Below are 27,918 nucleotides of genomic sequence, written 5' to 3'. Positions count from 1 at the left end.
GCACCAGGGCCAGTTAGGCCAAATCAATTTCCTTCTTGCTTTTTTTTTATTATTATTTATTTTTTAAAATGACGAAAAAACAAACAAAAAGGGATCATCTTACTTCCCTTAATAGTGCTTGTGGAGTTTTAATCAGTCATGCTTTTTTGGGCACCTGTTTCTTGCCCCGTGATCTGTCATCTAATCCAGCTTTTCATTCTTGCTACAGAAAAAAGTCTTGCTATAACTTCCAATATTCAGCTTAATTTATCCCTTTAAGAAGAAATGTGACTTTTTATAGCACACTTTTCTCTTTCTCTTTTCTGTGACGCCGCAGGCAAGGAAGTGTCAGCCTGAAATAAAGAATTAGATTAAAAAACCCTAATCCAGAACTGCTGGGCGAAGAGCCTTCATCCTTAGCTGACTTCTGGGAGATCCTGGTACAGAAAGAGATGAGAAGAGCTATCAGTATGGATCGCAGCCAGTGTTACGATGAGCATCATCACCTCAGGAGGCTTTTAGGGGGCCATTCCTACCTTTTCTTGGCTGAGGCTGCCCCCCTGCTCCCCCTGTGAGCTATTAGCAACAACTTCTTTCCCTCTGTTTTTTTCCTTCCATAACAGTCTTTCTGGCCCTGTTTTTAGCAGTTCTCCTCTGATCAGGGAAGTGCTTGAGAAATAAACCTCCTTCAGTGCTCTGGTCGTTCTCACACAGCCACGTTGTGGACCAGTTTTAGTCTGGTTCTTGCCAGATCACGCAAAGTGTGTTCTGCTGCTTTAATGCACAAGTTTTTACTGCTGATAGGCATTTTCAGAGTTTTTCTGTGTGCAGGCATTGCTACTGAGGAGGTGCTGGTTTTTCTGATTTCTGTAATCTGCTTATTAGAATTTAAATCCTGTTATCCAGTGGATCTTTTTCTAGCAAACAGTATTATTTTGTGCTTCTTCCCTGGAGTGGCTTCATTTGAAATTGGAAATCTTGCAGTCTCTTTGAGTTGACTCTGTGCCTTCTGGGAGCTCACCTTCCTTTGAATGCCTCAAAGTTTGGGCAGTAGAGAGACTGCATTCCTCCTAAAATGCCTTATGTCTGTTTACCAGTCTTTGCTTCGATTTCTCTGTATTCCATCTCTGCCTGAATTTTTTGTTACCTCCAACTCTTCATTACCATGCCTCACCTTTTTTTGATCCACGACTCCACTTTTCAGGATTTTAGCATCTACCAAATGTTTTGTGATTTAAGTGAAAATATGACTTTTTTGTTCTTTTTTCCACATTTTATTTGATTCTGGGTTGATGTTAGAAGGCACGATAGGCACGGTTATAAATGGTTATTTTAAGGTTCCCCCTCAAATGTGCATCTCATTGTTTAGGTCCATCTGCTCCCCTCTGGGAAGTGGCTTGGGTTTCCCAGCCAACCCAGAACAATGTTAGCTCTTCCTTAAGAAAATACATCTGTCATTAGGAGGCTCTTTCTCAGTCCAGGTTTTGACCCTAATTCTTTGGGGTTTCCAGGTTTTCCAGGAAAATCTGACTGGAGGGCAGCAATGAAAGGTAAAGGCAATAGATGCTGGGGAGAAGCGAAATATTTTTTCCTAGGCTACTTTAAGTAAACCTTGGGGGAGGGGGGGGGCGTAATGAATGCACTGAGAGTGTTACAAAATAATTCAGTAACTATAAATAAAATCCCATATAATCTGCAGTGCAGTTTGAAAAGAGCTGAGAGGAAAGTGAGCTCTTGTGTTGGTGAGATTTCGTAAGCTGGCATTAAGCCTACTCCTTTGACACTGAGTTTTAGAAGGTGCCTAGAACACTCTGTACTTGGGAGACTAGGTGGGAATTTTTAAATTTTGGTTCTTGGATATAGTTTTAATTTATTTAAATCTCAAGTAGAGAAGGTAGGGTTTTTATTTATTTATTTATTTGTGTATTTTTTTTTAAATCACTGAAAGGATTTGAGACGGCTGACTTTCTAATGGGCTTATTAAAATAGTGGCTGGATCTACTTCTTTCCATTGCAGTCTTGTAGTAAAGAGTACAGATTAAAGTTTATAAATAGGAGGGATGATTAATGTACACGATCTTCTCTTACCCTAGTGAAATTTGGGATTGCGGAGCAGCTTTGTGCGATTGTATGTAAGCTATGTACAAGGGCCATAGTTTCCCCAAACTCTCTTAAACCATTTTCTCTTTATTTTTATGTTCTGTAGTGGTTACCATTTAGGTGTCCGTCAAGTGGATATTCGTGACTAAAGGATTTTCAGAAAGAGCAAAGATTTGTCAGTTTGTTTTTATGATGTCAGTCCGCACGGACTATCGTGGACAATTCCTTCCTTTTGTAAGTTTTACACTATTTTCACTTTGGGAGTCTCACTTCGTGATGCCGCGGCTCTGAAGCAGCAATTGCTGTGATGCCTCATTGTCTTAATCTTTCTGTGCGCTGGTCAGAAACACGAGAGGCTCCTCTCCATGAGGCAGAAGGTATGGGAGAGGAGCAGGGGAATTAGTACTGCAAGCTGTGCTGGGAAAGCACCGAGCAGTTATGGTGGCAGATATTCATTGCATTGTTACAGTTTGATAATCTGCTAAATATAATTAGCAAGGAGTCGTTGATTAAGTATATAGTCATGGCTTTTTGAGCCCTTTAAAGCCTATCCAATTGGGATTGAAAGACAGGTGAAATTATGACTAACTCAGGATGAACCCACTTGTTAGTATTTTCATAGAATTACGGTGTGTGTTTTTTTGGTGATAGATAATGTAGTAAAATAGCTGAATTTCAGAAAAATCTTTAGCTGTTTTATCTAGATAATCACTTTACAGAGTGCCTGGGTAGTTATTTGGTGGTATAGTGATAAAAGAGACACTGCACTGCATAGGCAGAGATGGATTAATTAGTCCCAACTTGCTTTTTTGGAGGAGACTGTCTTATTCTTGAGGGTCTAATTCTAACAGCATCTGTCACAAAAACTGAAGTAAGGACAGGAAACTGCTCATCAGCAGCTTTGCTGACTGCCTCAATTATTTTAGTGTAGTACTGCATATTTCTTCTGCAGAATGTTCTCCACACAGTACCTTGCTGCTTCAAAACGTCTTTTTGATTGAAAAAATGACTGGTTAATTCGTTTGTTGTCTTAAGGTGAGTTTCTGTAATAACCATGGAAGGCTTGTGCCTTCCGAACAAGGCTAAAACTAGTTTTGTTTGTTTGTTTTTTAATTAAAAATAAAACCCCATACACTCTGCAATTAAATACCGATGAAAATATTCCTAGCCTTTCTGATAAGATTTATGATCCTAAGAATATTTTGAGAGACTAAATATTTATACAAGACAAGTTGTCACTAATAGAGCACAGCGTTGTAATACAATTAAGTATCAATATTTAGGTTTCCAGGTTAGGTCTCCATTGGCATGAACTGATTAAATTTAGACAGTACTCTCGTTTCAGGCTTTCTGTGGCTTTGTGAAGATGTGAAGGCAGTGGTTCATATTTAGGTCTTGTTTTCAGGGCTATATTCAGCAATTGCTTTTGCTGTTACAAGATTCTGGAGAAGCTAGAGATGAGTTTTACAGCAAATTACCACAGAGCATATAAAAGTCCTCAAGAATTTGAAAGTGAGGTCTCTTAGCAGTAAGAAAGCTGTGCAGTTTCTTACCTGCTTAACCACCTGTATGTGCGTGGTGGGGAAGGCAGGGTTCAGATGTGTTAAATGGGAAGGCACATGGTATCTAGTGTATCTTTCTGACTGTAAGATCTGGAATGCAGATGTCGGAGGAGGATTGAGCACTCGATACATGTTAAGACTTGCAGGGCTGTCTCCCATGCCAAAGAAGAAGGGGAGAAGGCATTACAGGAGCAACTCAAGGTAGGGTGCAGTGGTGGCAGTGCCTGATGCTGGTGCGGTGGCCCTTGCCCAGGCTTCAGGCCAGCTGCACCTGAATGCCAAAGCAATTGCTCCTTACAACAAGACCCCTTGGCAGCTCTGCCCGAGCCAAAGAACCAAAGCCCCAGGATGGGCTGGATGTGTGCAGCAAAGGGCAGGATTCTTCAGAGACCACCGGGACTTGGTTTTTGGGGCAGGGCAGGTGTTCCCAGCATGTACCGCGTCCACTGATCGTAGATTTGCATGGTCCTTTTGTAGCCATGGGAAGAGCTTCATCCTGCTGTTGGCTGAAGGCCTTTTTACACACTTGCATCTCCTCAGGCACAGATCGACCTCGGTTTTTATGTGCCATTACGGACGGTATGGGAGATCCCAGCTACTTGGGTCCTGTAGCTTGTCCTGAGCTCTAGAGACCTATGGCAGTGCTTCTGCCTCCCATGAAAGGCACACACTGGCTTCTTTCTTTTAAGGAAATGCTCTTGCATCCTGCTGCCCTGTTTTACCTCATCTGAACGGTTAATGTTCTTCATTTGTCTGCTTTAAAGCTATTTTCTTTGCAAAGCCAGAGATGTAGTATGCTGCCTAGAAGATATTATTTTATTTATGTGGTGTGCTGGACCGAGCTGAAATAAAGGGCTTCTGTTCACAAATCAGGGCTTTTGTTGTGCAGATAAAGGAACTAGTAGTTTATTTCTTACCCTGATGCTATAAATTCAACAGACACAAATCTCTTTTGCTTTGTTTTCGCTTACGGTTACAAATAACACCTTAGCTGAGTAAAACCACCCTATCTATTGCTTGTGTTCAGCAGCACTTTGTGTTTAAGAGTAGCACTCTTTTTTTAAATTTTTTTTTTGGTGGGTTTTGCATGCATCAGCAAGTGGAGAAGGGAAGTTGGATTATGGATATTACCTGTGTAACTGTCTCTGCAGCCTCAGTCACCACAATCACTTGCTGCAAGGAGCCACCACCGGTACTGGGATCCCCCGTGCCACTTGGGGTGACGAAGAAGCATTAGGAAGGTAGAGAGGATGGGGTGCAATGTGCAGGTGAAGTGATGGGGCAGGGATTGTATTTTGAGTGTTGAGAAGCTGCAGTAGAACAGGGAAGATGTAGGGAATAGACACGGGATTTCTTGCTCAGTGTGGATTTGAGACCTGCTGCAACTGCTGGTTGTCCTGGTAGTACTCACCAAGCACAGCTGGAAAATCCTAAGCTAGTTACAGGTGAGCTTTTGTCACTTGCAAGCAAGGTCATCAAAGTTTCATGCCCACCTGGCAAAACGATTTCCATTTGCATGATCAGCACCAGCCACAGATAATGTAAGGTATGACCTCTAACAAAGTCTGTAACTTTCACTCCCCAGCAGTGTTTATTTTAAAAAGCTGTTTTAGCCACCTGTCAGCATAGCACGGCTGTTGCTTAATTTAACAAGAGTTAATTAAGCTGATGGCATATTGATGAGTGTATTAGGAAAATGTAGGCATTGGAAAAGTTTGTGACTGAATTGTACATGAACTTTATTCTTCTGTTGTTTGCTGGTTAGAAAAAATGTTTGGCCCTTGATTACCTTCATTCTGTTACCATTTTCTTGGTAATTTTATTCTTTCTTTAATGTCTCTCTTTTGCTGTGCTTAAAGTACACGTGTGCGTGGTTTGGATGGTTGGTTGAAAGCCTGAGATATCAATATTGTGTGCTTCTGGTTTCTGTGAGTGATGACAGTCAGCCAAAATACCTGTGTGGCTGTCCATGACTGTTGCTTTTCATGTGTCTGGGTGTCTAGCATCGACCTTTTGCAAAAACGTCTAATTGTATTTGAATTCCTAATTCTATTATATGCTGTTATATTGTATATATCTCTTGCTCTACAGCATGCTGAACTTATGGATGCCTTTTAATTGTATCCTAAGGCCTTTGACACTGCTTTTTTTTTTTGTGTTGGTTATAGATTTACCAAAATTTATAGACTTATTACATAAAGTTGCCAAAATGCATAGAGGAAGTTAGCAGATTTAATGAAAGAACTTACACGACCCAAAGGCATAAGCTTTGCCCATTACTTGTGTTGGCTGCTGGTTTGAGAGCAAGCGGTGGGAGGCTGCAGGAGGCCAGCGTATCTGTGAGAGAGATGAAAGTCATCTCCTGCAGCTCTGGCTGCCTGCTCCAGAATAACCATAGCTGAGAACCAGGTGCTACAGCACTGTGTGATACTGCCTGCGTCCCTCCGTGGTGTGTCCGACTCAAGCCAGATCACAGGAGAAGACTGGAAGTAAGGAGCTGTGTCCTTACGTGACACTGGGAGCCAAACAGGGATCGCAACAAAATCCAGGTTGTTGACAACATGCCTAATATTGTAGGCATCCTTCTTTCCATCATGGCTTTCAGAAGCATAGCGGTAAGAGTTTTTAAAACGCGTAAAATAGAAGACGGCATTTGTCATTAGTGCCCTTGCCTTGTCAGAGTTTAATTCAGACCCAAGAAGTGTAGGAAATGAGGAAGCGAGGGCCAGCACAGACCTTAATATCATCTCTGTTCTGCCCAAGGGACTGATGATACCTGTTGGAACAGGTCAGTAACACGAGTGCTGTAAAAAGCAGATTCAAAAAACTGAGAAGGCACGTTTTGGTTTGCATTATCTTTTCAGCCTTCATTGGATGTGCCCCAGCTTCGAGTAGCTGGAAGGTACTTTAGCACCGGAAAGCACTGACATTTGCTCACAAGGAGTGCTGCCTTTGAGGACGCCAGCAGGCCTGTTTAAGTATGGGTTTGTTAGGTTGTGCCGTTAATGGCAGGCGAGGTTTTTTTTCAGATGCACTGTCAGTGAAGTGATGGGACAGTCAGCGCTTCGTGGGCGCAAGGAAATGTCAGAGCGAAGGAATCCTCCATCAAAGGTGAAGGGTTTGTAACATTTACTGAATCTGAGAACATTTTAAAATATACGGCAGGAACATTTGCTGTAGCTCTTGTTTGCTTCAGATGACTAACCCAAAATTGGATGCTTCCCATGGTAGCTGTGCTTTCTTCCTAGGGGTGTTGCAGTGTTTGTAACGTGGAATTACAGTGTTCTCACAGAAGGTTTCTGCTGCACTTCGGTGCTTACGTTACCTTAAGCTTTCTTCTCCTTTTTAAGACGTGAGGATTTCACTGCCCTTCACGTTCCTGAAGGCTGTTTCTCAGCTTGTAAGGTCTTCAGTTACGCTGTGTGTGAACTACGTTTGATAAACCTTCCTTCAGTAGTGCCATGCAACAGATTGGTGTTTTTCTTAGGACAGGGAGGGCATGTATCCAGGAGCCCTGTGGTACGACCTTCCCCTGGGTTATAGGAGACCCAGATTTTAATTCTCTTGACCTGGAAGACAAGCACAGGCACACTGCGTCAAATCAGAGGCTCGTTTTGTATTCATCTACTCTCCTGTCTCAGACAAGGCCAGTACTAGATGAATAAGCTACAAGCAGCTCAAGAATAGAATGGTGCTTCTGTCTTTTCAGCTTTTTGATGCCTACATCTTTGTGTTTAGCAGTGTTTGATGTACTTTTCTTACATAAATTTATCTAATAGTAGATCAGATTCGTCATGTCTCAGAAGACAGACTCAATTCCTTTCACAGAATAAAAAAGGGGAAATATTTATGCAGGGCTGCAGCTGGTGATGTCCTAAGGCTGGTCCCAGGCTAGTTCAGCAGCAGCATTTAAGGCCTCCTGGAATGAGCTCAGGTCTCCTTTGCTTCCCTGGGCATAGGGACTGCACGTGAGCAGTGTAACTAATGGAGAGTGTGATGGGTGGTTTCTGTAACAAGTGGAATAATTTAGGAGAGGATTGGTAGCTGAAAAGCCTGAAAAAAAAAAAAACCACACAGATATCTTTCTGGAGTTTGAAGACAGCCAGAGATTACCTTTGCATCTTCTATTGACCACCACTTATTCTCTGAGGAGCTTTTTGAAAGGTGCATTTTAGGGAGAGGGGAATTCCCATGAGATCCTGGAAGCTGCAGGCTCACAAGGCTCTCTACGGGTTTCACTGTCAACCATTTATTTTTCTTTCTGCATGTTTGGTTCCATTTTCACTGAAGTAAGTGGCAACTGAACAGGGTAACATATCCTTTCCCACACAGTAAATTCTTTCAGCTTTTTTTCTTGTTGGTACTGAGGGATTGGCTGTATTTCTAATGTAAAATTTGACCTCACATGTGCGCTTCCAGCTACATCGAGAGAACTTCCCAGGTGAATCCCTGCACTTTCCAGAGGATGTTCACTGAAATGGCTGTCCTTAAGGCCTGAACACAGGTGCCTGGGACAATCTGGGAAATCAATTTGTTGTATTCAACAAATACGACACTGTCTCACTGATCTATTGGGGCTGTGTTATGAGACTGCCTACAAATTGTCTAGCATCACGTGACTAGCTGCATGTCACCACTCTTTTTTAATGCTTTAAGTTGCTCAGCACAGCCAGAATTAAATCCTAAATAACATTTTAATTCGTGTTTTCCCAGTGGGACATTGGGTGTCAGCGAATTGCAAAGTAAGCTGAGCCAATAAAGGAGTTTTGGAATACCTGCAAAACCTTCCTTTTGAAAAGGAGAGACCTGAACGCCCTGGGATTTGCTGCATTTGGGAAGCACTTGCTCATGTTAGCTAAAAACCTTTCCTCCCCTGCAATGCTCTGTTCTCTTCCTTTTGTCACATAACCTTCCTCCACTATCTCTACAAAATGGCTTTCATGCAATCTGGCATGTCAGCTGTTGCCTTTGTGCATTGTGTTGGGACTGGGATAAAGTGTAAGCTCTTCAGCCCTGGCGCTTTATATTACATCATGAATGCTGATAGTGCTCTGGTTAAGAAAAAAGCAACCAAAAAACCTTACAATTAACAATAACTGAGCAGATCGGGGAACTGTGAGCTCCCAGTAGTAGTTGCGTTTTTAAAGGTTTCCTTTTCCTTCCCTTTTTAAAGCTGTTCACCTTGGTATTTTTATTACAGAAAACTGCGTTGTTAGGAAACAGACTTGAGTGTAGGATCTCAGTATTACATGATTTATCTTCAGAAAGCCAATTAGTGCTTGGGTGGAAGCTAATCTACTTCACAAGTGGAATTTCCATCCCTTGTCTTGGAAGCGGCAGCAGCTAACCACGGCACAGAACATCTTAAGAAAGAGCAAGTACTGGTCTGCTTCTGTACATCTGCTCTGTGTGTTTCTATTTTGAGAGGCTTTTTCCACTAACCTAATGTGCCAATGTGAACACTGAGAGTACAGCCCGCTGCAGCAGAGCAGAGCTCCTCCAGGGAGGTAGCTTAATCAACCCTAAGGTGAGTTCTTAAACAGGGGAGGTGACAGACGGCAGAAATGAAGCAAAGATGTGAAATCTTTGAAAACGGGAGAGTGACTGTCTTCTGGAGAGGAGCAATTCTGTTGCACACTGTAAGGCATAGATAGAAAGCAATTCTGTTACACGCTGGGAGTCATAAATAGAAGATCCATCCTGACTTCCCTTACTGCAGTGAGTAGTTAGAAAATCAAACTCAGGCAGACTCTAAAATAGAGTAACAACAACAACAAAACGATAATCAAGCACCGCGGCGCTGACAGAACTCCCCTAGTGCATATCAGTACTAAGAAGAGCATGATCCATCCCCTCAAGAAGTAAGCTTTGTGCAGTAGTTTAGCCAAAACTGTGTTGCTTTAGGCATGAATTAGAGGGACAGTACTAGTACTGTAAGTGTAATGCACCCTCCATCTCTGCAATTCTGCTTTCAAACACTTTTTAGAACTGACTACAGGGATCGGTGTGGGCACTAAGCGTCTTTACTTGTGACAGTCTACAGGTCTCATTTTGAGAAGGGCCAAGAGCTGCAGCTGAAGTCACTGGATGATGTAAAAATTAAGGTATTATAGCTCCGGCTCTAATTATCATGCTGTCAGGTTGCATTTAAAGGTTGGACGTGGTGCTTAGGAACATGGTTTAGTGGGTGGTAGGGGGATGGTTGGACCAGATGATCTTGGAGGGCTTTTCCAACCCTAATGATTCTGTGATTATCCTTTGGAAGCGGCGGGGAGGAGGAAATGGAGGAGTGAACGCCGGAGAGCTGAAAGCTAAAGTCAGTGCACAGACTGACCTCTGAATGTGTTGTGGTTGTTTTTTTTTTTTTCATTGACAGGTTGATGACGCCTGGCAGCGAAATCCGATTCGTCCATAAGCACATGGGTCTGGTTCCCGGCTGGGGAGGAGCTGCCAGGCTGGTGCGAATCGTTGGCAGCGGGGCTGCCCTCCGCCTGCTGAGCGGGGCCCTCAAGGTGGACCCCGAAAGAGCGCTGCGCCTCGGGCTTTCGGAGGAAACCTTGCTGTCTTCAGAGGAAAGCGCATCCCTAGAAGAAGCTCGAGCCTGGCTGAGTCAGTACACAGAGGGTCCAGCTAGTGTGATTCGGGCTGTGAAACAGGTGGTCACAGCAGGAAGAGAGCTACCTCTGGAAGATGCCTTACGGACAGAGAAGGACGTTTTTGGAACTGTGTGGGGTGGGCCTGCCAATTTGCAGGCACTGGTTAGAAGGCCAAAACATAAATGATGGTCAATGCATAAGGAATGTTCTTGATATTTTGCAAAGCTTTCACTGAAACAGGTGTTAAAACTGAATCATTTAATGCCAGTTTAAATGAACAAGTTCTTAACATTCCTGTCATTCATGTCTGGCAGACATATTTGGTGTGCAACCGCAGAGAAATTGCCAGAAAATTTACTGTTCTAATCACCCGCTGAATGGAGATTAGTGAAATTTGTATGTAAAGGTAAATACTGTGCTGAGAATAGAACTATAATGCTTTTGGAATGAGGCTGAAGATTATTTTCTTTGGAGTTAATTTTGTTTTTCTAACTGGTATGGAAATGATTTGCTTGAGAGATGAGAGGTTTATTTATTTACAGAGCAGGTGCACCTAAAGCTGTAAAACCTGAGTTCCCAAACATGTGGCCAGTGTCTTAAAGCAACTTTGTAGGGATGGTAACTGGTGAGATGATATTTTTTTCTGTTTTCATCTTCAGTCAGTTCTGGGTATAATTGCTGAGAAAGTGATATGGCATTTTTAATGGTGATTGTTATATAGAAGCAGCTCTAGCTCATTGAAGAGCTTGTAGCCCTTGTTCACTGACATGGATCCAAATCTTTAAATGCATTTAGGTGTCTACTGACTGCTTTGGGAACCAGCGATCTTACATATGTATCTGCACATTCCCACAGCCTGGATCTGATACTGAGCACATGCAAAGCTGCTGACCTGATTCTTCACTTAAAATCAAGCTGAAATCTTAGAAAGCCACGATGCGTAATGCTCCCAGATGGTATTTTGTTGACTGGATGGTCTCAGTACTTCAGCATTCGGGAAGGACTTGTCTGCCTTTTAAAGTACGTTTACTCACAGGGCACATTTGGGCTGTGAAAGACCAGACAACTTGGAACTTGCTATCCATGGCAGTGACTGTGTGAATAACCAGATAACTCAGTGGGGACAGTTTTCGCTTTAGAAATTAGAAACTGAGACTGAGTCCCTGCTTTGGGAGATGATTCTTGATTTAAAATGAAATATATTTGGTAGCAAAAATGTACAGACATATCCATGACTGAGAGTTTCCTGTATTGTTGATTAGAAGGCGCTTATCTCTAAATCAAGCAGGGTCAATACCTGAGCCTGGGACCCATGTGCCCCCCCAAGGGAGCATGTTAAGGAGGAAACTGGGATGTTTTGCATTGACGTGCATTCTTGCTGTGACCAGGCATAACTAACAGGTATGTGGTACAAGCTCCCTTAGGAAAATGAGGTGATTCCTTGCAGGGAAATCCATGTTATGGTATCTACAGTGTGGCAGAATTACTGAGTTTGAGATGGTGAGGATCTTGGGGCAGATTAACAATGGGAATTAGGCTTGGATTGCCTGCTAAGATTCTAAAGCTTTTGAGCATATGCTATGCTCCGCTGGGTATTTTATTATATGGCTTTCACAGTGGGGAGGGAGTGTGTATAGCCTGAAGCAATGCTGAAGGAAGGGATGTGTTCTGAGCTGGCACCTCACAGAAGATAAGCAACTTACCCTGTCCTGTTGATCCCTCCTTTCTGCCTTTGCAACCGAAACTGTTGAAAGATTTCAAACCTCTCTTCCCCAACAATAACGTTCAATGTTTACTTCCAAGTTAGAGACAGGAATGGGAACAGGTAGGAGAGGGTAGTGGTCTGTTCTGTGCTCCACCCTTTTTTTCTATCCAACAGCTCACTGCTAGTCCAGTGCAGATGGATTTCAAACCCATGACTTAGGAGGTAAGGATGTTTTAATACAGTAAGGCAAAACGTAACTGTTTAGTAATGAAGCTGATGTGCTTTTCATGAAGTTCATCAAGATTCATGAGGGATTCCAGACTGCCAACATCACTGAACTTTCAGAGCGTGTTTCACTCCATGCTCACCCAATTCCTACTCAACTTTTTGAAGCAGTAGCACATCACTTTGTTATTAGTCAAAAAAAAAAAAAAAGTACTTTCAATGGCAGCTAGTTAGGTCTTTTATAGCAACAAGAATAAATTTGCCATTACTAACATTGTGGTTATGTTTTTTAAAATGGGTGTGAGTATTACTTAGAACCTGAACAAGACCCTTGAATATTTTTATTTTTCAGGTGTCAGGTTGTAAGGTCCAATAGCATATTCTGCAAACTGTGAGATATAAATTTGAAAGGGAGGAAACTGTAGCAGAGAAGCAGTGTGTTTTACTTGCACATTTTGAAGCAGACCTGTGCTGACAGTAAGTATAACTTAGTATGTGTATCTACTGGGGACCTTTTTCCAGTTCAATTTGTAGACAACGAGTTTACTTCTCATTTCAGCAAATGCATTTCTCCAGCTATCCTCTCTGATTTGTATCAAAGCCAATGTTTGCTTCTAATAACAGCACAAATAATTAACTGGTGCTAGAAATGGCTAAGACACTTTCAGAAAAGGTTACAGAATCTCATTTTGTCGTCTGATCTGTTGGAATCGCAAACATACCACACACTGCTATAGGAGATTCTCAAAGTAATTATAGGTGTTTGTTTTGATCAAGGATTTTTGTGCTCAGCCTAATGCTGTATTCTATAATAATTTTTTTTTCTGTTTTAAAAACAAGCGTAGCCCTTATTATGAAAACCAGTCTAACTAAATTACCATGAGTGATATCACAAGGGCTCCAGACTCAGATGAAATGGAATCCCATTTTAGCAATTGCAAACCTAAATGCTCAATTTCATAATCACTTTATTATCATCTTAACAGTGACAAATACCTGTAACCAGCAGCTAATAGGCATTTATGTATATATGTTACAATTTATTAAAGACTACAAGCTTTACTTTTTTGTTCCCCTTTAGAAATGACCTAAAACCAAACAAGCGCTAAATGCACAGAATGAATTAGAAACCCGTGTTCAAAATTGATCCTCCCAGTCTCCTAATTAAATGGAGCGCTAGCTTTTCTATTTCCTAGGGGCTAGTTTGCCAGCTCCCTCCTCAGCAAACGAGGTTTCACATTACTCTGTGAAACGCCTGTCTTGTTCCTTGCCTCTGTGTATTGGGACACCCTGAGTACTTAATGGGGGTGTGGATTCTGAGCCAAGTGTTCAATCGCCTGATACGGTCACACTGGGGGTCACTTTCAGCAATACTGATACGTTCCCATATTTGCCGCAGGAATATACTTACCAAATGGGCAACCGAGGTGTTCTTTGTGAATGCGTGGTTTGCTGTGTGTTTTTTACTGTGCTGGAGGAGTCCTGTATCTGTAGCTATCTGTTCTGGAAATGAAGAGATGCAGTACAGATTTTATAGTATTATTTTAATATCCTCTTTCCTCTCTATTCTGCGTTTCTATAGCTATTCTCTACAAGTTGAAAAATCGTGTATGCAGCGAGTTACAGAAAAACATACAATGCAGTGTGGCTGTAGCTTGGCTAAAATAGAGAACAAGTATCCTACTGATGGTAATGATTTAAATAGAAGATGGGAATTACTGGTTACTGTGTCTTCCTAGCTTGATCTGGGGTGTGTATTTGCCACCCTGATGATTAGCTGTTAAGCAGTTATCAGCCTTACTTTAACTAATTTCAGTAATTCACAGCTGCGGTCAGCCAGCAGGAGCCAAAGGCAGCATCATGGGTGTTTGGCCTGAATGGAGATCTGCCTCTACTTTGGACAAGAACCCCCATGGATAACCACTAATAAAATGCATTGTATGTTATTTGTGCCGAAAGTCCTCACATTGAGCATATATAGCAAGTCTTGTATTTTGCATCTTGCTATAACAGTGCATAGCCTCGCATTAAGTGAAATGCACGCGAATACCAGAAGCATCCTTACTGTGTGTTTTTACAGCACAGTTAGATTTTGATTAGCGCCATCGCATGCTAACTAGAAAGAAAAAAGGCAGGTGACAACTAACAAATGGAAGAAAAGACATTCCAAGTTCTTTCCTTCCAAAGTTCACATTACTGGCTTATTGCCTTATGGAACTATTAAGTGGTAAGAAAGTAACACTCCTTATTCCATCTAAGCCTCCTCCTGTGCCATCTCCTTTGTTCACTGGACCCACTGTCTCACCTTGCGGGCAAAAATAAAACCCAGAAACTGGAAGACTTTCACAGCTTTGTCTATGAATAGGCATTTTAGCCAGTGTAAGGAAAATGTCTTAGAAGCTTAAGTGTACAGTTTTTAGCACCTTTTGTTTCAAGATTTGAAATAATTGCATTTCAGCTATTGGCCCTTCCTATTCAGGGATATATGTACTAAGAATTGGGGTTTAATTAGCTTTATTTTAAAGATTAAGCCAAATCAACAGCTGACCAACCACCATTTTTCAGAATGAGAAATAACTGCCATAGAAAAAAAAAAAATGTTGTAATTTTCAAGTTCGTAGAAACTGGGAGATGTAGTATCCAGAAGATGTATTTCTAATACAAGCCCAGAATTATCTTTTCTGTGCTGCTGCTAGTTTTGCTATGCAGAACAGATAAATAGCAATGTATTCCATAACATGTTTTTTACCTTAAGGTCAGGTTTGATTATTCACGCTCTTTTATTTCAATGTTTCTGCTGTTAATAAATAAGACTGTGATACTTTTGTCTACCATAACAGTGAAGTGAGTTGATCAGCCCTTCAGATGAGGAGCGTTAAGCCTGTGTAAACATTAAGCCTGTAACTCAGGATTTTTCTTTAGATAGGCACACTCCTACAGTGTTGTTTGAGATACAGTCAGTCAGGGATGTTAAGAACTTAGATACCACTCTATACCAATCCTCCCTGTCAGCAAACACAGGAAGCTGTTTTATGATAGTTTTCTTTAAAGTTCCTCCAGTGAAGTTCAATTAAACTGGAGACATATCTAAGATTGTTACTGGTAAAATGTAGTTTTATTAAATTATAAATTCCGTAACAAAAACGAGACAGATCAAGAAAGACCTCAAAAACAGAACTACAAGGACTAGATGGCAAAGCCAGTGAAAATGCCATGAAGTGTATAGGTAAGAATTTGCAACGAAAGTTAACAGCATTTTTACATTTCCATTGAAGGAAGGTAAATGATTGCTCTTTGTCTAGTAAAAACACATTTTAACTCCAAACTCACATCTATTTTCTCACATTAAATTAAGCATCCTGCTCACACCCAACATCTTCCCTGCTCCCACATTGCTTTAGTGTTCTTTTCATACATCAATCCATGCAGAAAGTAGTAAGACACTTAATGCAACAGTCAGATAATGAAAACAATTCAAGTTGTACAGTAGATATACATTGGCCAAAAAGGGACCGAGTATCTTCAAGGGGAGGATGCTACAAAATAAACACAAGACATTTTCAAGAAAACTGGGTATTGCTAAGCAGCTTTCAAACCATTAACAGGACGACCCAGTTTCTTACAGTTAGTCTTCCAGCTGAGACATGTTAAAGAGACTTAAATTAGGCCAAATCTGGTTCTCCCCTTCACCCCACCCTCCCACCAAACACACTGCTAGGTTTGAGTGCAATGCCAATGTGGACAGAAAATTTACAGATACGGGACTGAGTTTTTCAATCGCATGGCTCCAGATTTAAACTTCAGTGACTGTGCACTGTCCATCTGGCCTTCTAGACCTTACGCTCGCGTTTACCACCCCTCCCCCTGCCACTGGTCTATCCACTCCTGACTGGTTTGCGTTTGCATTCAAGTGTCTCTGCTGGGCAGAGGATGGATGTTGCTGGAGGTGGGCAGACACATCCTCGCTATCGCTGCTAGCATCCGATTCGGTCTCCTCCACAGAGGCGTCAGGGGCCGGCACCCTACCGGACGATGATGATTCATGGTCTTCCTCTCCCTCTCCCCTATGGCTCCTTTCGGCCATACTGTCTCCATTTATTTGCAACTGGGCAAAAGAGTCTTCTAGAGAAGCGCTTACATCAGGCGATGGCGTTGAAGGACTCATCAGCTGACCATCGAGTGACGGCAGGGGCCTAGCAGAAACAGGCACCAGGGGCTGTACGGCTGCAGCCCCCGGGGTCGCTGTGCTGTCTGCACCGTCAGCGGAGCTCTCTCTCGCCAGGTTGACAGTGTTAGCGTCACAGTCCAACCTAAGCCCAGCCACTCCCTTCTTTGGAATATCTATAATGTCCCGTTTTATTTTCCTGCGGCGTCCATGCTCGTTTCTCCTATACTGAACCATATTTTCAAGATCTGCTACGTATAAAAACCCAGCAATCAGCATTTCAGTGCTCTTTTTACCTTTGGAAAAGGCATCTTCCAGCTCTCTGCTGGTACGTTCATCATACTGCCACCAACCATTTCTACCTTCGTAGTACCAAGCATATTCTCCGTTGCCTCTGCTTGCTGCTTTGAGTTCTTCTGGTGACAATAAGGTTGGCTTGTCGAGAAAATCCTCTGGGATCTCCTGCCGGCAGAGCGCACATCGTTTCCCAAGCCAAGAAGCTCCCTTCACACACAGATAGCAGAAAACATGTTTACAAGGCAGACTTACTGGATGGACACACGTTTGCAGACAGATAGCACATTCAGGGACTGTCAAGGAAGGTGCTGCATTAGCACATGACTCATTTGTCTTCCTATTTGTGGGAAGCATGTTGATCGAATGATCTATTTCACCGCAGCCAGCCATCCTGCAGAAGATCAAAGAGATGTAAATCAGTTTACTGTGTCAACCTAAACTGGCACCTTACCTCACCATCCACAGAATGAGGCACTTGCCTTGGGTTAAGATGAGGTATCATTTATGAAGCTCAACTTTTAAAGTAACCGATAGGTTAACACTGTTTTCTGAGTCAACAAACTAAGCTGAATTTTGGTAGAATTTCTTTTCCCAATCGCTGATCTTTAATCTCCTGTTTCATTTTTAACACAATACCATGCCAAACTTGGGAATTTCCTCTCTTCTTTTTCTGAAGCAGTGTTGATCAGCTAGCTTCATGCAGGCTAAAGGTACTACAAAGCATCCAGCCAGCCTGTTATTTTGGAGCCTCCTCAGAAAATCTGAAGAGGCTACGATTCTTTTCTCAAGAGGTGACCTACCCACAAAACAATCCATCTGTACAGTACTGGTGATCATCAGTTTGACTAGGGGATTACCAGAACAATACTTCAGGCTAGGTTTCCATAGCACAAAATATGCCCGGCAGCAGAACCAGGCTGGAGTATTCCCACTCGCTGTTTCTTAGTCACCACAGCGTACCAGCCCTCAGACAAGGCTTGTAACAACCACAGGGCTACAGGAAGAACTGGATTTGAAGACTGAGGTGGCTTTTTCAAAAGCTATCCTGGATTTCTCTTTCCTAAAAAACAGGTGAACTTGCTGATCTAGCTGAGGGTACCTCAAAAGGAATTGTTCCAGCCAAGCAGAAGGGGCAGTGTATCTATCACAGGAGATGAAATACGCAGCCATCATTTGTTTGTGAAGTCATTGCCTGTGCCTTCTCTGGCCGTGTCTCATCTCTGTTGTTAAACAGAAATTTTATAACCAACTATAATGCTACTCTGCCATTTTATAGGATTTCAATACGCAAAATATTCTAGCCTAGACATACAAATGCCTGCTAGACTACATTTACCTACGGCAATCTTTCATAGTCTTTTTCATGGTTATTTTCCTGTTATGATCTCATTTATTCTCATCAAAACAAACCAGCAGATATCAAACGAGGGCGAAGAGTGGGCTTTAGGGGAATGGGGCCTAAAAATGTGCCTTTTTCATTTCAAATCTCCAAGGAATTTGGCAGCATAGGGCTGATACTCAGCAAAAAAGCCTTTCAGTGTAACTAGTCCTCTTTGTACAAACAGCAGAGCATAGTTCATCCAAAGTCACCACAGAAGGGTGGGCCAGAAGGGACCGTTAGAGGTCACAGGAGCCCAGATTCCAGCTCCACACGGCAGTATCAGCAGTATCAGGTCCGATCAGCCATGGCTTTGTCTAGCTGACTTTTTTGAAACCTGCAAGGATGGTGGTATCACAACCTCCCTGGACAGCCTGTTCCAGTATCAGACATATTTCTAGTAAAACGCATTACCTCAAGAGAAAATCCCTCGTGTTACAGTAAAAGCCTTTGCTGCTTTATGCATCTTACGAACACGTGCTGGGATTAGAAAAAAAAAAAAACACATTTATGCTTCTGTGTCTATATTTATCTTTACAAAAATGCATCTCTATATGCTACCCGTTCCCTTTTGTCACTGTAATTTCCTCTCAGAAGAGCAATGCCTTTCTTTAATCTAATTTTTTAATCAAGTCGGGTTTTTTAAGCTCTACCGTTCATATATGTTATTTCTGAAGTGGCATATAACTCTGTCCACCTTTGTATCTGAACTTCTTTCTCTGAGATTAAGAACAAATATGCATACTAGCTCTTCAGTCAGCGTGCAGATACAGACAGCATTACCACCTGGTAATTGTCTTTATTTTGCACATCTACGTGAGAGACACATTCTGAAAGTGTTGTGAACTAGTTGCTCTCTGGCAGCTTCACACTTTCCAGGTTATATTTGGAAGCAGAACTTTACACCAAAACTAGGTTTTTATGACGAGGAACTTATTAGAAAAAGGAGAGAAGAAAAGCTATTCAGATTTCAGAATACCCACGAACATAACTCAATCAGTATCTCACAACAGAAGAGCTGAAATAGAAAACCATGTATTGATTAGTTTGTGCCAACCATGGCTGAGGAAAAAAGATCTGAATTTTCAAGTGTTCCCATAATGACATACCACCGTGCAGAAAGGCACAGCAGCTGAGATTTTTATTTCCACGCTACAGTTTTACAAAAGGCTTCTTTTCCCTAAATACATTTCATAAGGTTATCCTCTTCAAAGAAAAGATAAAAACAACATGAAGATAAGTAACTTCTCTATAATTTGTGTATCATAATTAAGAATTTGGAGACTGCTGGGATTAAAAATGAAACCCATTTTGACAAATCAAATTCTGGTATTGTTACTATTATGAGTGAATGTATTATGCTGTATCATGAGTAAACAAAAAGCAGTGAGAGAGTTCTCATTAATATTTGAGCTGTGCTCAATAGGTCACCTACTAATTTGAAGGTTCTTTGATTCCTTACTAGGTCAAGTTAATAATGCAGCATATGAATGGAAAGGAGGAATAAATGTCTTCTTTTGAAAGTCTTAAGTGATTTTTAACGAATTAGAGGAAAACATAAAATTAATACAGCTAGAAGAATACCCTCATCTCTAACCAAGCACAACCCTGCAACATAAAACTTTTAATAAAAGACAAGCACAACTGCAGTTGCATGTGCTCAGAATGCAGGACAATTATCCATTTAAAGATTTAGATCAACTGAACTGAGGCTTTCGCTTTTTGTTTCTAAAAGAATATACTAGTTAATCCTTTATTGTTTACCTTTTTAAGTATCAGATCTAGTTCACGGAGTTTGTCTATAAATTAGTACTAGGGCATATATATGTAGATTTTTATCAAACAGGTAAGCCCTTTGGAAAAGAGGAAAAACATCTAGAGCTGCTATTCTGCTAAGTTACGGCTGTGGAAGCACATTCATTCCAGCTTCATGGCATTAATAACTAAACAAATCTGAGTGCAGAGTATTTTCCCTGAAATTAACAGTAATATTTTATAACAAGATTTATTCAAAAAAGGCTTCATATTAAAATGGTTATCAAAGACTAAGCTCTGTTTTTTGGAGAGCTGGGTTACTTTATTAATTTTGGCTAACAGGGAAAATTACATTATTGAATAAATTAAAATCAGTGACAAGTTCTAAAAATAAAGTTATTTGAAGTATTTGGATCATCAGTTCAGATATAAAAAAAGGGAACAACAAGCATCTGAATGCTACATTTTAACATAAATACAGCCTAAAGCCAACTGTGAAGGAGCTGGTCTACAATCCTGGCAGATCTCACTTCTATTATCTCTTTTTTTAATTAATATTAAAACCTACATTTCATTTGGTAAGCTTACGACGCATAGCCTAGAGTGCCTTCATCAACACACAAAGTATGGAATAGGTAATGTATAAAAACTATATGAAAATTCCCCAGGCCTTCTGGGACTCTGTCCAAAGAGCAAGTAAATTCCCATAACCCTACCCCAAAACAGTAACTTTTCGGACTCCGGGTCAAATTCTAGCTACAACTAAGCAGTTTGTCAACAAGCTGGCACGTGCAAGTCCATTAACAAAACAACAGCAGCTTACTTTCTCTTGAGTAATTTCTACTGACGCATGCCACGAGACTAAGATGTCCTCTCTTCAGATGTCTCCAGCTAGGATGGCAGGTCCTCCTTCCCAAGGCTGGCTCATTCCTTGTCTGTCCTGCCCAACGGTACACTGCAGCGTTTCAGCTTCTCTGCACACTAATGGAAAGCAAACAGTATCACCATTACAACAGCATTGTACACAGATATGAGCGAGCAAAACACAACGCCATGGTCCTGTTACAGAAAGGAAATAACCATCCTTTAATCTACCTGATGCAGACTCCATCAGACATTGTCGTATTTTTTGCAATTACCAATTTTGGCCTACAGTTTGATGTCGATTATTTTGATGTCTAACTTATGCAAATTATCTTTTTCTAAAGTACTATAAAAGGCAATTATCTTATTATATCTACAGTTATTGCCTCATTTCCATAAAGTAACCATGTATACAAAATGAGAAACAAGACTAAAGTTAGGAGTATGTTATGTTTGTGCATATTTAACCTCTAGTAAATGACTTCCTGTTTTCGGAGAGTTTAACAAGTAACAACAGCTTCCTAAACCTGTATATAAAAAGAGCCATATTGTATTATTCCAAAGGCCTATCCAGCTTTGAATCTTGTCTGTAAACAGGGGCTGTTACCGGATGTTTGAGGAGAAAACCATGCATGCAAACAGGTGATTTCCCTAGGTCCTGTCCACATCTCAAGCACTCTGCAGCTTAGAGCCCTCTTTATGAAGTGCCAAGCACTTCTGAGGTTCAGTGCTGAAACAAATATATGTGATCTCTGAAAAAGAGGACAAGGGTGCAGTTCAGGCTCTGTGACTCTGAGGTAACGTGCCCCTCTTCAGGCTACCAGTTAATGTCAGCCAAAATACATTTTGCAGTATGTCACCAACCAGAATTTGAACCAATTCATTTCACAAATACAAAGTAGTCACTGGAAACCAGTGTCTTAACAATTACCTAAATAACTCTTCAGTAGGCAGGTAGGAATCTGCAAACTGGGTGAGAGCAGGGAGACCACCAAGATTTCACTGTCCTGTTCTCAAGCTCTAAACAAGAAGGTCTTGACCTGAAAGAGCCACCCTTAGTTACAGAAAGTATTTTGGGAATCGTATGTACAAAGACTGATGAGCCATACAGCTGTATCTTCCTCTCTTCTGGGCTGTAGCTTTCAAGATGTTTCTTAGGCATTTTGAATTACAATTTTCAGTTGCTGCAAAATCTTACATATACGAATGCTTTGAAGCAGACCCAAGAATGTCACGTATTTGATTTCAATTTGCTCAATGAAAGAATCATTTCAGTGTAAACACGGTGCAGATCAAATTTATGTACCGACTAGAGCAAAGTCAAGGAGTGGTAAGTCTCAGAAAGAACATGGAGCATTTAGTGTTACGGTGTTCTGTGCTATGCTCCATCAAATGATTGAACATTTATCACGAATAATGTCGGATTGAAATGTTCAGATGACTTCAGTGCAAGATAAATTACTCAAACGTGTTATTTTCTTCATAGCTGAGCTCCATGTAGCATTCAGTCCAGCTATTTTTAGCCAGCGTTCAAAAGGAAAAATGCAAAAATTAACATGCCTATCCACTTGTCCTAGCACCCCTTCAAAAGGGAGACGGTTCTCCCCTCATCAATCCAGCAACTTCCCCTTTCTTCACACATTAATCTGAAATGGAGAGCTGCAATCCCACTGAAATTTTGGCTCTACTAATCCACTCAGACAAAATACCGTGTTTGCTACGATCAAAGAGACGGTTGCAACAAGCTCGATGCTGTGGGTGTGGTGCCCAGCCCTTCAGCTCAGGTCCTGGCTTCTGTTTTATCTGCTACCTCCTACAATCCACTGTCAGAGGTGGAGCATTCAAAGACCAAATGTTACATGGAGATGGGAGAAGGACACTGGGTCAGCTCTGACAGATTTCCTAGGAAAAAAACGCACGCACATACACGATGCATGTAATTATACCTGGAAGAATCCAATTAGGACATAATTATGGGATTATGGTAAGGCAACTTTCTAAATGCTGCATAGCTCTTAAAAAGAACTAGTTCACAAACTGACTTCAGGTAACCTCTACTCTTCATTATGTTGTTATTTACTTAATAAGCCAGCCATGAAAATTTTACAAAACGGGATAAAAGGCGCTTGTGGTTACACACACACCCCTTCCCGGACTCTGCTCCTTTGAAGTTAAGTGGCTAAGAGCTGTGTTCTCTACTTAGCAATTAACTTCCTACGTTAGACGAGCACCTCGTATGGGGAGTTACGCTAACTGCGGCAACCTGCAAGAGTCCCTTCCCCTTGCGCACTCACGAAACCCACGCGTCCCATCACACGCCGATTTTGAAACGCGCACTCAACACGCAACGGATGAAGGACAATCCCACTGCCCAGGAGCAAGGGCTTCGACCTGGCATCAGCGCTGGGCAACAGCTCCTCCCACGCTGAGGCTCAGGCGGTGTCTGACTGCTCTTTGTTCCCCTGAAGTCTCCAGGGACGCTTGCTGGGAGAAGTTGTGCCAGCCTCTTCCATGCAGCTTTAGGACTCCAAAGTGGCTGACCTCCTACCTGAGCTACCATCCGAAAGTGACCCAAGGTCTTCCTTGAGGAAAACATCCAGCTTTTACTAGACCAAGACGGAACGAAACCTTTCTTGTCAGTTAACTGCTGCACATCAGATTCCCAGTAACCTATCGGAGCCCAAACTACTTTTTTTTTTTCCCATTTTTCTTTTGCTTTGGAGACCAGAGCAAAAAGAAAAAAAGCAACAATAACTTTAAAAAAAATATCCCAGAAATGCACGTATTTAAGAAGCCAGGTTCTGAATGTAAATGTGGTGTTACCTACAGCCTTATTTAAATCCTGCCTCAGATGATAAATTCTGCAGCACTCTACAGATTACTTTAAACTAGTTACCACAAGCTAATCCTTTGTGTCCCCATAGGCTGAAAAATCAACGGGTACAGCACTACAAAATAAAAACGGTAAATGCTTTTACGTAGTTAAGTACTTGACTGTTTCCATCAAGCTCCCTACCTCATACCTCGATTCCTGGGGGAGGGAGGGTGGAAGAAGGTGGAAGCAGGGGACAGAACTGCGTCCTTCCCTACCAGCCACCATGAGCCAAATATACAGGGAAAAGGAGGAAAGAAGTAAAGTGTTTTTGGTATGGTTTTTGCCTTTTTTTTTTTTTTTAAATAAGGGGAGGGGAAAAAATTCATTTTCCCAGCTGAAGGCCTGTTATTGTCAACATAGTGTCAGCTAAAGGTACTGAGCCTTTCAGATATTTTTTAAACCATCACCAGGCAATGCACAGCACAGCAGATAAATAATTTCACTGTCTCCTGTTCATAGTGACTTCTCTGTACCTCTTAAAATTAGAGTATCTTTGGGAATTAGTGATGTGATGAGGCTTCAACTTCCCTGTCATTCTTTATGCAGTGCCATTACACATTAATTAAAAAACAAAAACAAAGAAAAACACACCTTGTATAGATTTAGAACTAAACCACAGAAAAATAGTCAAGTGCAGAACAGTCAACCATTTTGGTACTGAACTGCTGCATATTTATTCAAAATGAATTTCTTGTCCTGTGCTACAACTGGACCACTGAATTTGAAGTATATATTTCATTTTATTTAAGAGAGCAAAACATTAGCTTCTCACTCAAGCAAAATGATAGTATCAAAGTTCCTGTAGGAAAACAAAGCAAGAACAGGTTCATCTGAAGTTATCGATGCTTTGGAAACGCAAACTAAGTACAGGAACATCTCTAAACAGAAAGACTTGATTAACATGCACAGAAGAAGGAGAGGGGGAAAAATCAATTCCAATAAAGTGTTTTTTTCCCACCATTTCCAAGAGCCCACTATTCAAACTTCTTCGAAACCCTGCAGTTCCATCCCTCTCGGCAAATGACAACTGCGTTACATCTCAACTGATGCAGCGGGTTTTGAAGGAAACAAAACGAACTTGTTTCTTCCTCCCCGTACAGATTCCGCACTGTGGCGATTCAAACAATTGGCACTTTGATTCCCTCGGAAGGCAGCCACAGCATTAACCACACAGAACTGTCAAGTGAGCTCTCGCAAACATTCGATATTTAAGATTTACTCAAAGCGACCAAATCGATACCAGGGTTTTGTACCGGGCGCTCAGTACTGTTACAGCAGGCCGTTTTTGGTGATGCATTTATGGAGGCACTTTAAGGCCTATTTTAAACAACCCCCTGTGTTAGGGGAGGCTGTGTTTTTCATATCACAAACCTGACAAAAGCACAACTTTTTATAGCTGCCCTCCCTACCTACCTATTCCCTAATCCTTGGGATTACCGGTGAACAGTTCCGTGGTACAGGACCACGGGCAAACTGCACAGGATTGCTCGCTGGGGGTGACAGAAAAGCGGTACTGGGACGAACACCACCACCTCCGGTGCGCTCCCCTCCGGGCTGCGCCCGTCCCCGCTCCAGCACCGCGACCAAATCCAGCCCCCGAGCACCCCGCCGGCAGCACCCAGCCCCGATCCCCCCCCCATTTCCAGCGGCAGCGACGCGCACCGCCCGCCTCCCGGCCCCGCCGCAACGCGAGGGCCCGCGCAGGGCCCGCACCGACACCGACACCGCCGCCTCCCCGGGCACCGCCGCCGGCTGCCGGCCGCCGCCTCCCTCCCCACCGCGCTGCTGCGGCCTGGGCACGGTGGGGGCCCCGCCGGCACCCCGCGGCCTGCCCTTTTGTTCCGGGCCTCGCAGCCCGGCCCCGCCGCGGGGAGAGGGGGGGGGGGCGCGGCCGTTGGTGACCGTTGGAGCCCCCCCCCCTCCCCCGGGGTGCCGCCGCCCGGGACTCACCCGCAGGGTCGGGCCGGGCCCGGCGCGCGCCGCTCCGCCACCTGCCGCCGCCGCGGGACGCGCCGACGTCACGCGCAGGGGGGGGGGGGGGGCGCTGCCGCGCCACCGTGACGCGACCGGGAGGGAGGGGCCGCAAGCGGAGGGGAGGGGCGCGCGCCGGTGGCGTCACGGGGGGAGGGCGCGGCCACTCCCGCTGCTCTCCCGAGGAGGTGTCATGGCGGCCTAAGGCCGGGCGTTGGCACCTCTGCAGAGTCACGGAGGCGTTAGGGCTGGAAAAGACCGCCGTGATCATTTGGTCCGATCGCCCCCCCCACCAGTGTCACTCACAAAACCACGTCCCTAAGCACCACGTCCCTAAGCACCGCATCCCTAAGCACCACGTCCCTAAGCACCACGTCCCTAAGCACCACGTCCCTAAGCACCACGTCCCTAAGCACCACGTCCAGCCTTCCCTCAAGTCACGGCCCCAGCTCTGCCCCGAGGAGGGCTGGATGCTTCTCTGGCCTCCTGCCTGTGGGACGGGACCAGGGTGTAGCTGGGGGCTGGGCTGTCACAAAACCGCAGCTGCTGCCTTGGAGGTAGCGTATGGGAAGGAGAGGTGTGTTTTCTGCTGCCAGCAGAAACAATTGAAAGGTATGCCATGTTCTTGTCAACAGCAGATGAATAAACCATGGTGTGAAACGATAATCCATGCATCACTTCAGATGGAATCACAGAATCATTAAGGATGGAAAAGACCTTTGAGATCATCTGGTCCAACCATCACCCTACTACCAATGTCGCCCACTAAATCGTGTCCCTATGTACAAGGCCCAACCTTTCCTTGGCTACGAAGATGGTGAAGGGCCTAGAGGGGAAGACGTATGAGGAGCAGCTGAGGTCACTGGGCTTGTTCAGGCTGGAAAAGAGAAGGCTGAGGGGAGACCGCATTGTGGCCTACAGCTTCCTCACGAGGGGGAGTGGAGGGGCAGGTGCCGATCTATTCTCTTTAGTGACCAGTGATAGGCCCCGAGGGAATGGTGTCAAGCTGCGACAGGGGAGGTTCAGGCTGGACATCAGGAAGAGGTTCTTCACCGAGAGGGTTGTCGCGCACTGGAACAGGCTCCCCAGGGAAGTAGTCACAGCACCAAGCCTGTCAGTATTCAAGAAGTGTTTGCACTGTGCTCTTAGTCATATGGTCTGAAGTTTTGGGTAGACCTGTGTGGAGCCAGGGGTTTGACTCGATGATCCTTATGGGTCCCTTCCAACTCTGGATATTCTATGATTTGATGATTTACTTGAACACCTCCAGGGACCGCTTCCCTGGGCAACCCGTTCCAATGCCTGACCACTCTTTCTGAGAAGAAATGTCTCCTAATTGTTTTAATTGTTGAAGAGTAGTGCTCATTGTTCAGTTCTTTGTTTTAATTGTTGAAGAGTAGGGGCATGACCTTTCCCTTTTTCCACTCACCAGGGACATCGCTCGACTGCCGAGACTTTTCAACTATGATGGAGAGAGGCTTGGTAACTACATCAGCCAGTTCCCTCAGGACCCTGGGATTCATGTCATCAGGTCCCATAGACTTGTACCTGTTCAGATTCATCAGGTGGTCTCGAACCTGCTCTTCACTTACAGTGGGTGGGACTTTGATCCCCCAGCCTCCATCTACGTGTTCAGGGAAATTAAAGACTTGAGAAGCCCATCTACCAGTGCAGATGGAGGCAAAGAAGTTGCTGAGTACCTCAGCCTTCTCCATGTCTGTCGTTGCCAATTATCCAGATATAGAAACTCACTCCTAATATAAGAAATTAGCCACCTATAATCGCTTACACACTGCTATTTTCACCCCTCAGTCTATTTTCACAAATGTTAAAGGCTCATGGTGGCCCTCGGGGACTCCTCCTGTCACCCCAGCGCAGCAGCCCGAAGGGAGCTGGGTCCTCTCTTGTGCTCTTCCTTGAGGCTCTGTGCAGAAGGGATGCCACCTCTCGCCCAAGGGCTGGGGGATGGGAAAGAAGCACTCACACAACCCCTGGGAATCGGCAACAGAGTTCTTTATTGCCGGGACATCTTGCAGGTAAGCCTACAGGATGTCTGTGGTGTTTGGCAGCTCCAACCTAATGCTTGGGGTGGAGCCTGCGCGACAAGTAGGGAGCTCGCCGGGCACTCCTGCAACGCTGTTGGTGCGCTCTGATGGCAGAGAGCAAAGACATGCCGGGGTAGCCACAGGTCTGATCTGGCCGAGGTGGATCCACTTCCATCGGTTCCTCCACATCTTGTTGATCCACCTCCATGGGCTCCATGGTGTTTGGCAGAAGGATAAGCCACTCCTTGCCAGGGACTGCCCAAACGGGATGCCTTCCATCAGGAATGTTTTCAGGCCAGGGTGCCGAACCAGGGGGTCGTTCAGTTCCACCCCTAGGCCCCATGCCACTGTCCGGCTGATTTCCATTTGTGGATTTGACACTGCCATCAGGTTTATGGCCA

The 27,918-nt window shown here is 43.5% G+C and overlaps 2 protein-coding genes across 17 annotated transcripts in view; one reads left to right on the top strand and one right to left on the bottom strand.

The window, feature by feature from the left end:
* ECHDC1 (ethylmalonyl-CoA decarboxylase 1) overlaps positions 1-10,684 on the top strand; it is a 38,106-nt gene extending 27,422 nt beyond the window's left edge. For all 13 annotated transcript variants that reach the window (XM_083830216.1, XM_083830226.1, XM_083830225.1 and 10 more), the window contains one exon: positions 10,018-10,684. In XM_083830216.1, the coding sequence (XP_083686342.1) occupies positions 10,018-10,423 (406 nt within the window). In that variant the 3' untranslated portion in view covers positions 10,424-10,684. The remainder of the gene's footprint in view (positions 1-10,017) is intronic.
* Positions 10,685-15,255: 4,571 nt separating this feature from the next.
* RNF146 (ring finger protein 146) lies at positions 15,256-25,581 on the bottom strand. 4 transcript variants are annotated; one of them, XM_083830195.1, is made up of 3 exons: positions 25,452-25,581; positions 20,586-20,743; positions 15,256-17,020 (listed from the first exon to the last, which is right to left on the bottom strand). In XM_083830195.1, the coding sequence occupies exon 3, from the start codon at positions 17,017-17,019 to the stop codon at positions 15,961-15,963; it is 1,059 nt and encodes a 352-aa protein (XP_083686321.1). In that variant the 5' UTR covers position 17,020; positions 20,586-20,743; positions 25,452-25,581; the 3' UTR covers positions 15,256-15,960. The 4 variants fall into 4 exon arrangements, with proteins under 4 accessions (XP_083686321.1, XP_083686324.1, XP_083686322.1 ...); XM_083830198.1 differs by lacking the exon at positions 25,452-25,581 and adding an exon at positions 24,915-25,067; XM_083830196.1 differs by lacking the exon at positions 25,452-25,581 and adding an exon at positions 21,558-24,891.
* Positions 25,582-27,918: the final 2,337 nt, after the last annotated feature.

The sequence above is a fragment of the Anser anser genome, assembly GCF_964211835.1.
Source record: "Anser anser genome assembly, chromosome: 3".
NCBI classification, from domain to species: Eukaryota; Metazoa; Chordata; class Aves; order Anseriformes; family Anatidae; genus Anser; species Anser anser.
The sequence above is the reverse complement of the archived record's forward strand: the minus strand, read 5'-3'. Positions and strand labels throughout refer to the sequence as shown.

Coding starts and splice junctions, on each gene's coding strand:
- RNF146 (XM_083830195.1), bottom strand. CDS start 17,019: ATGGCTGGCTGCGGTGAAATAGATCATTCGATCAACATGCTTCCCACA.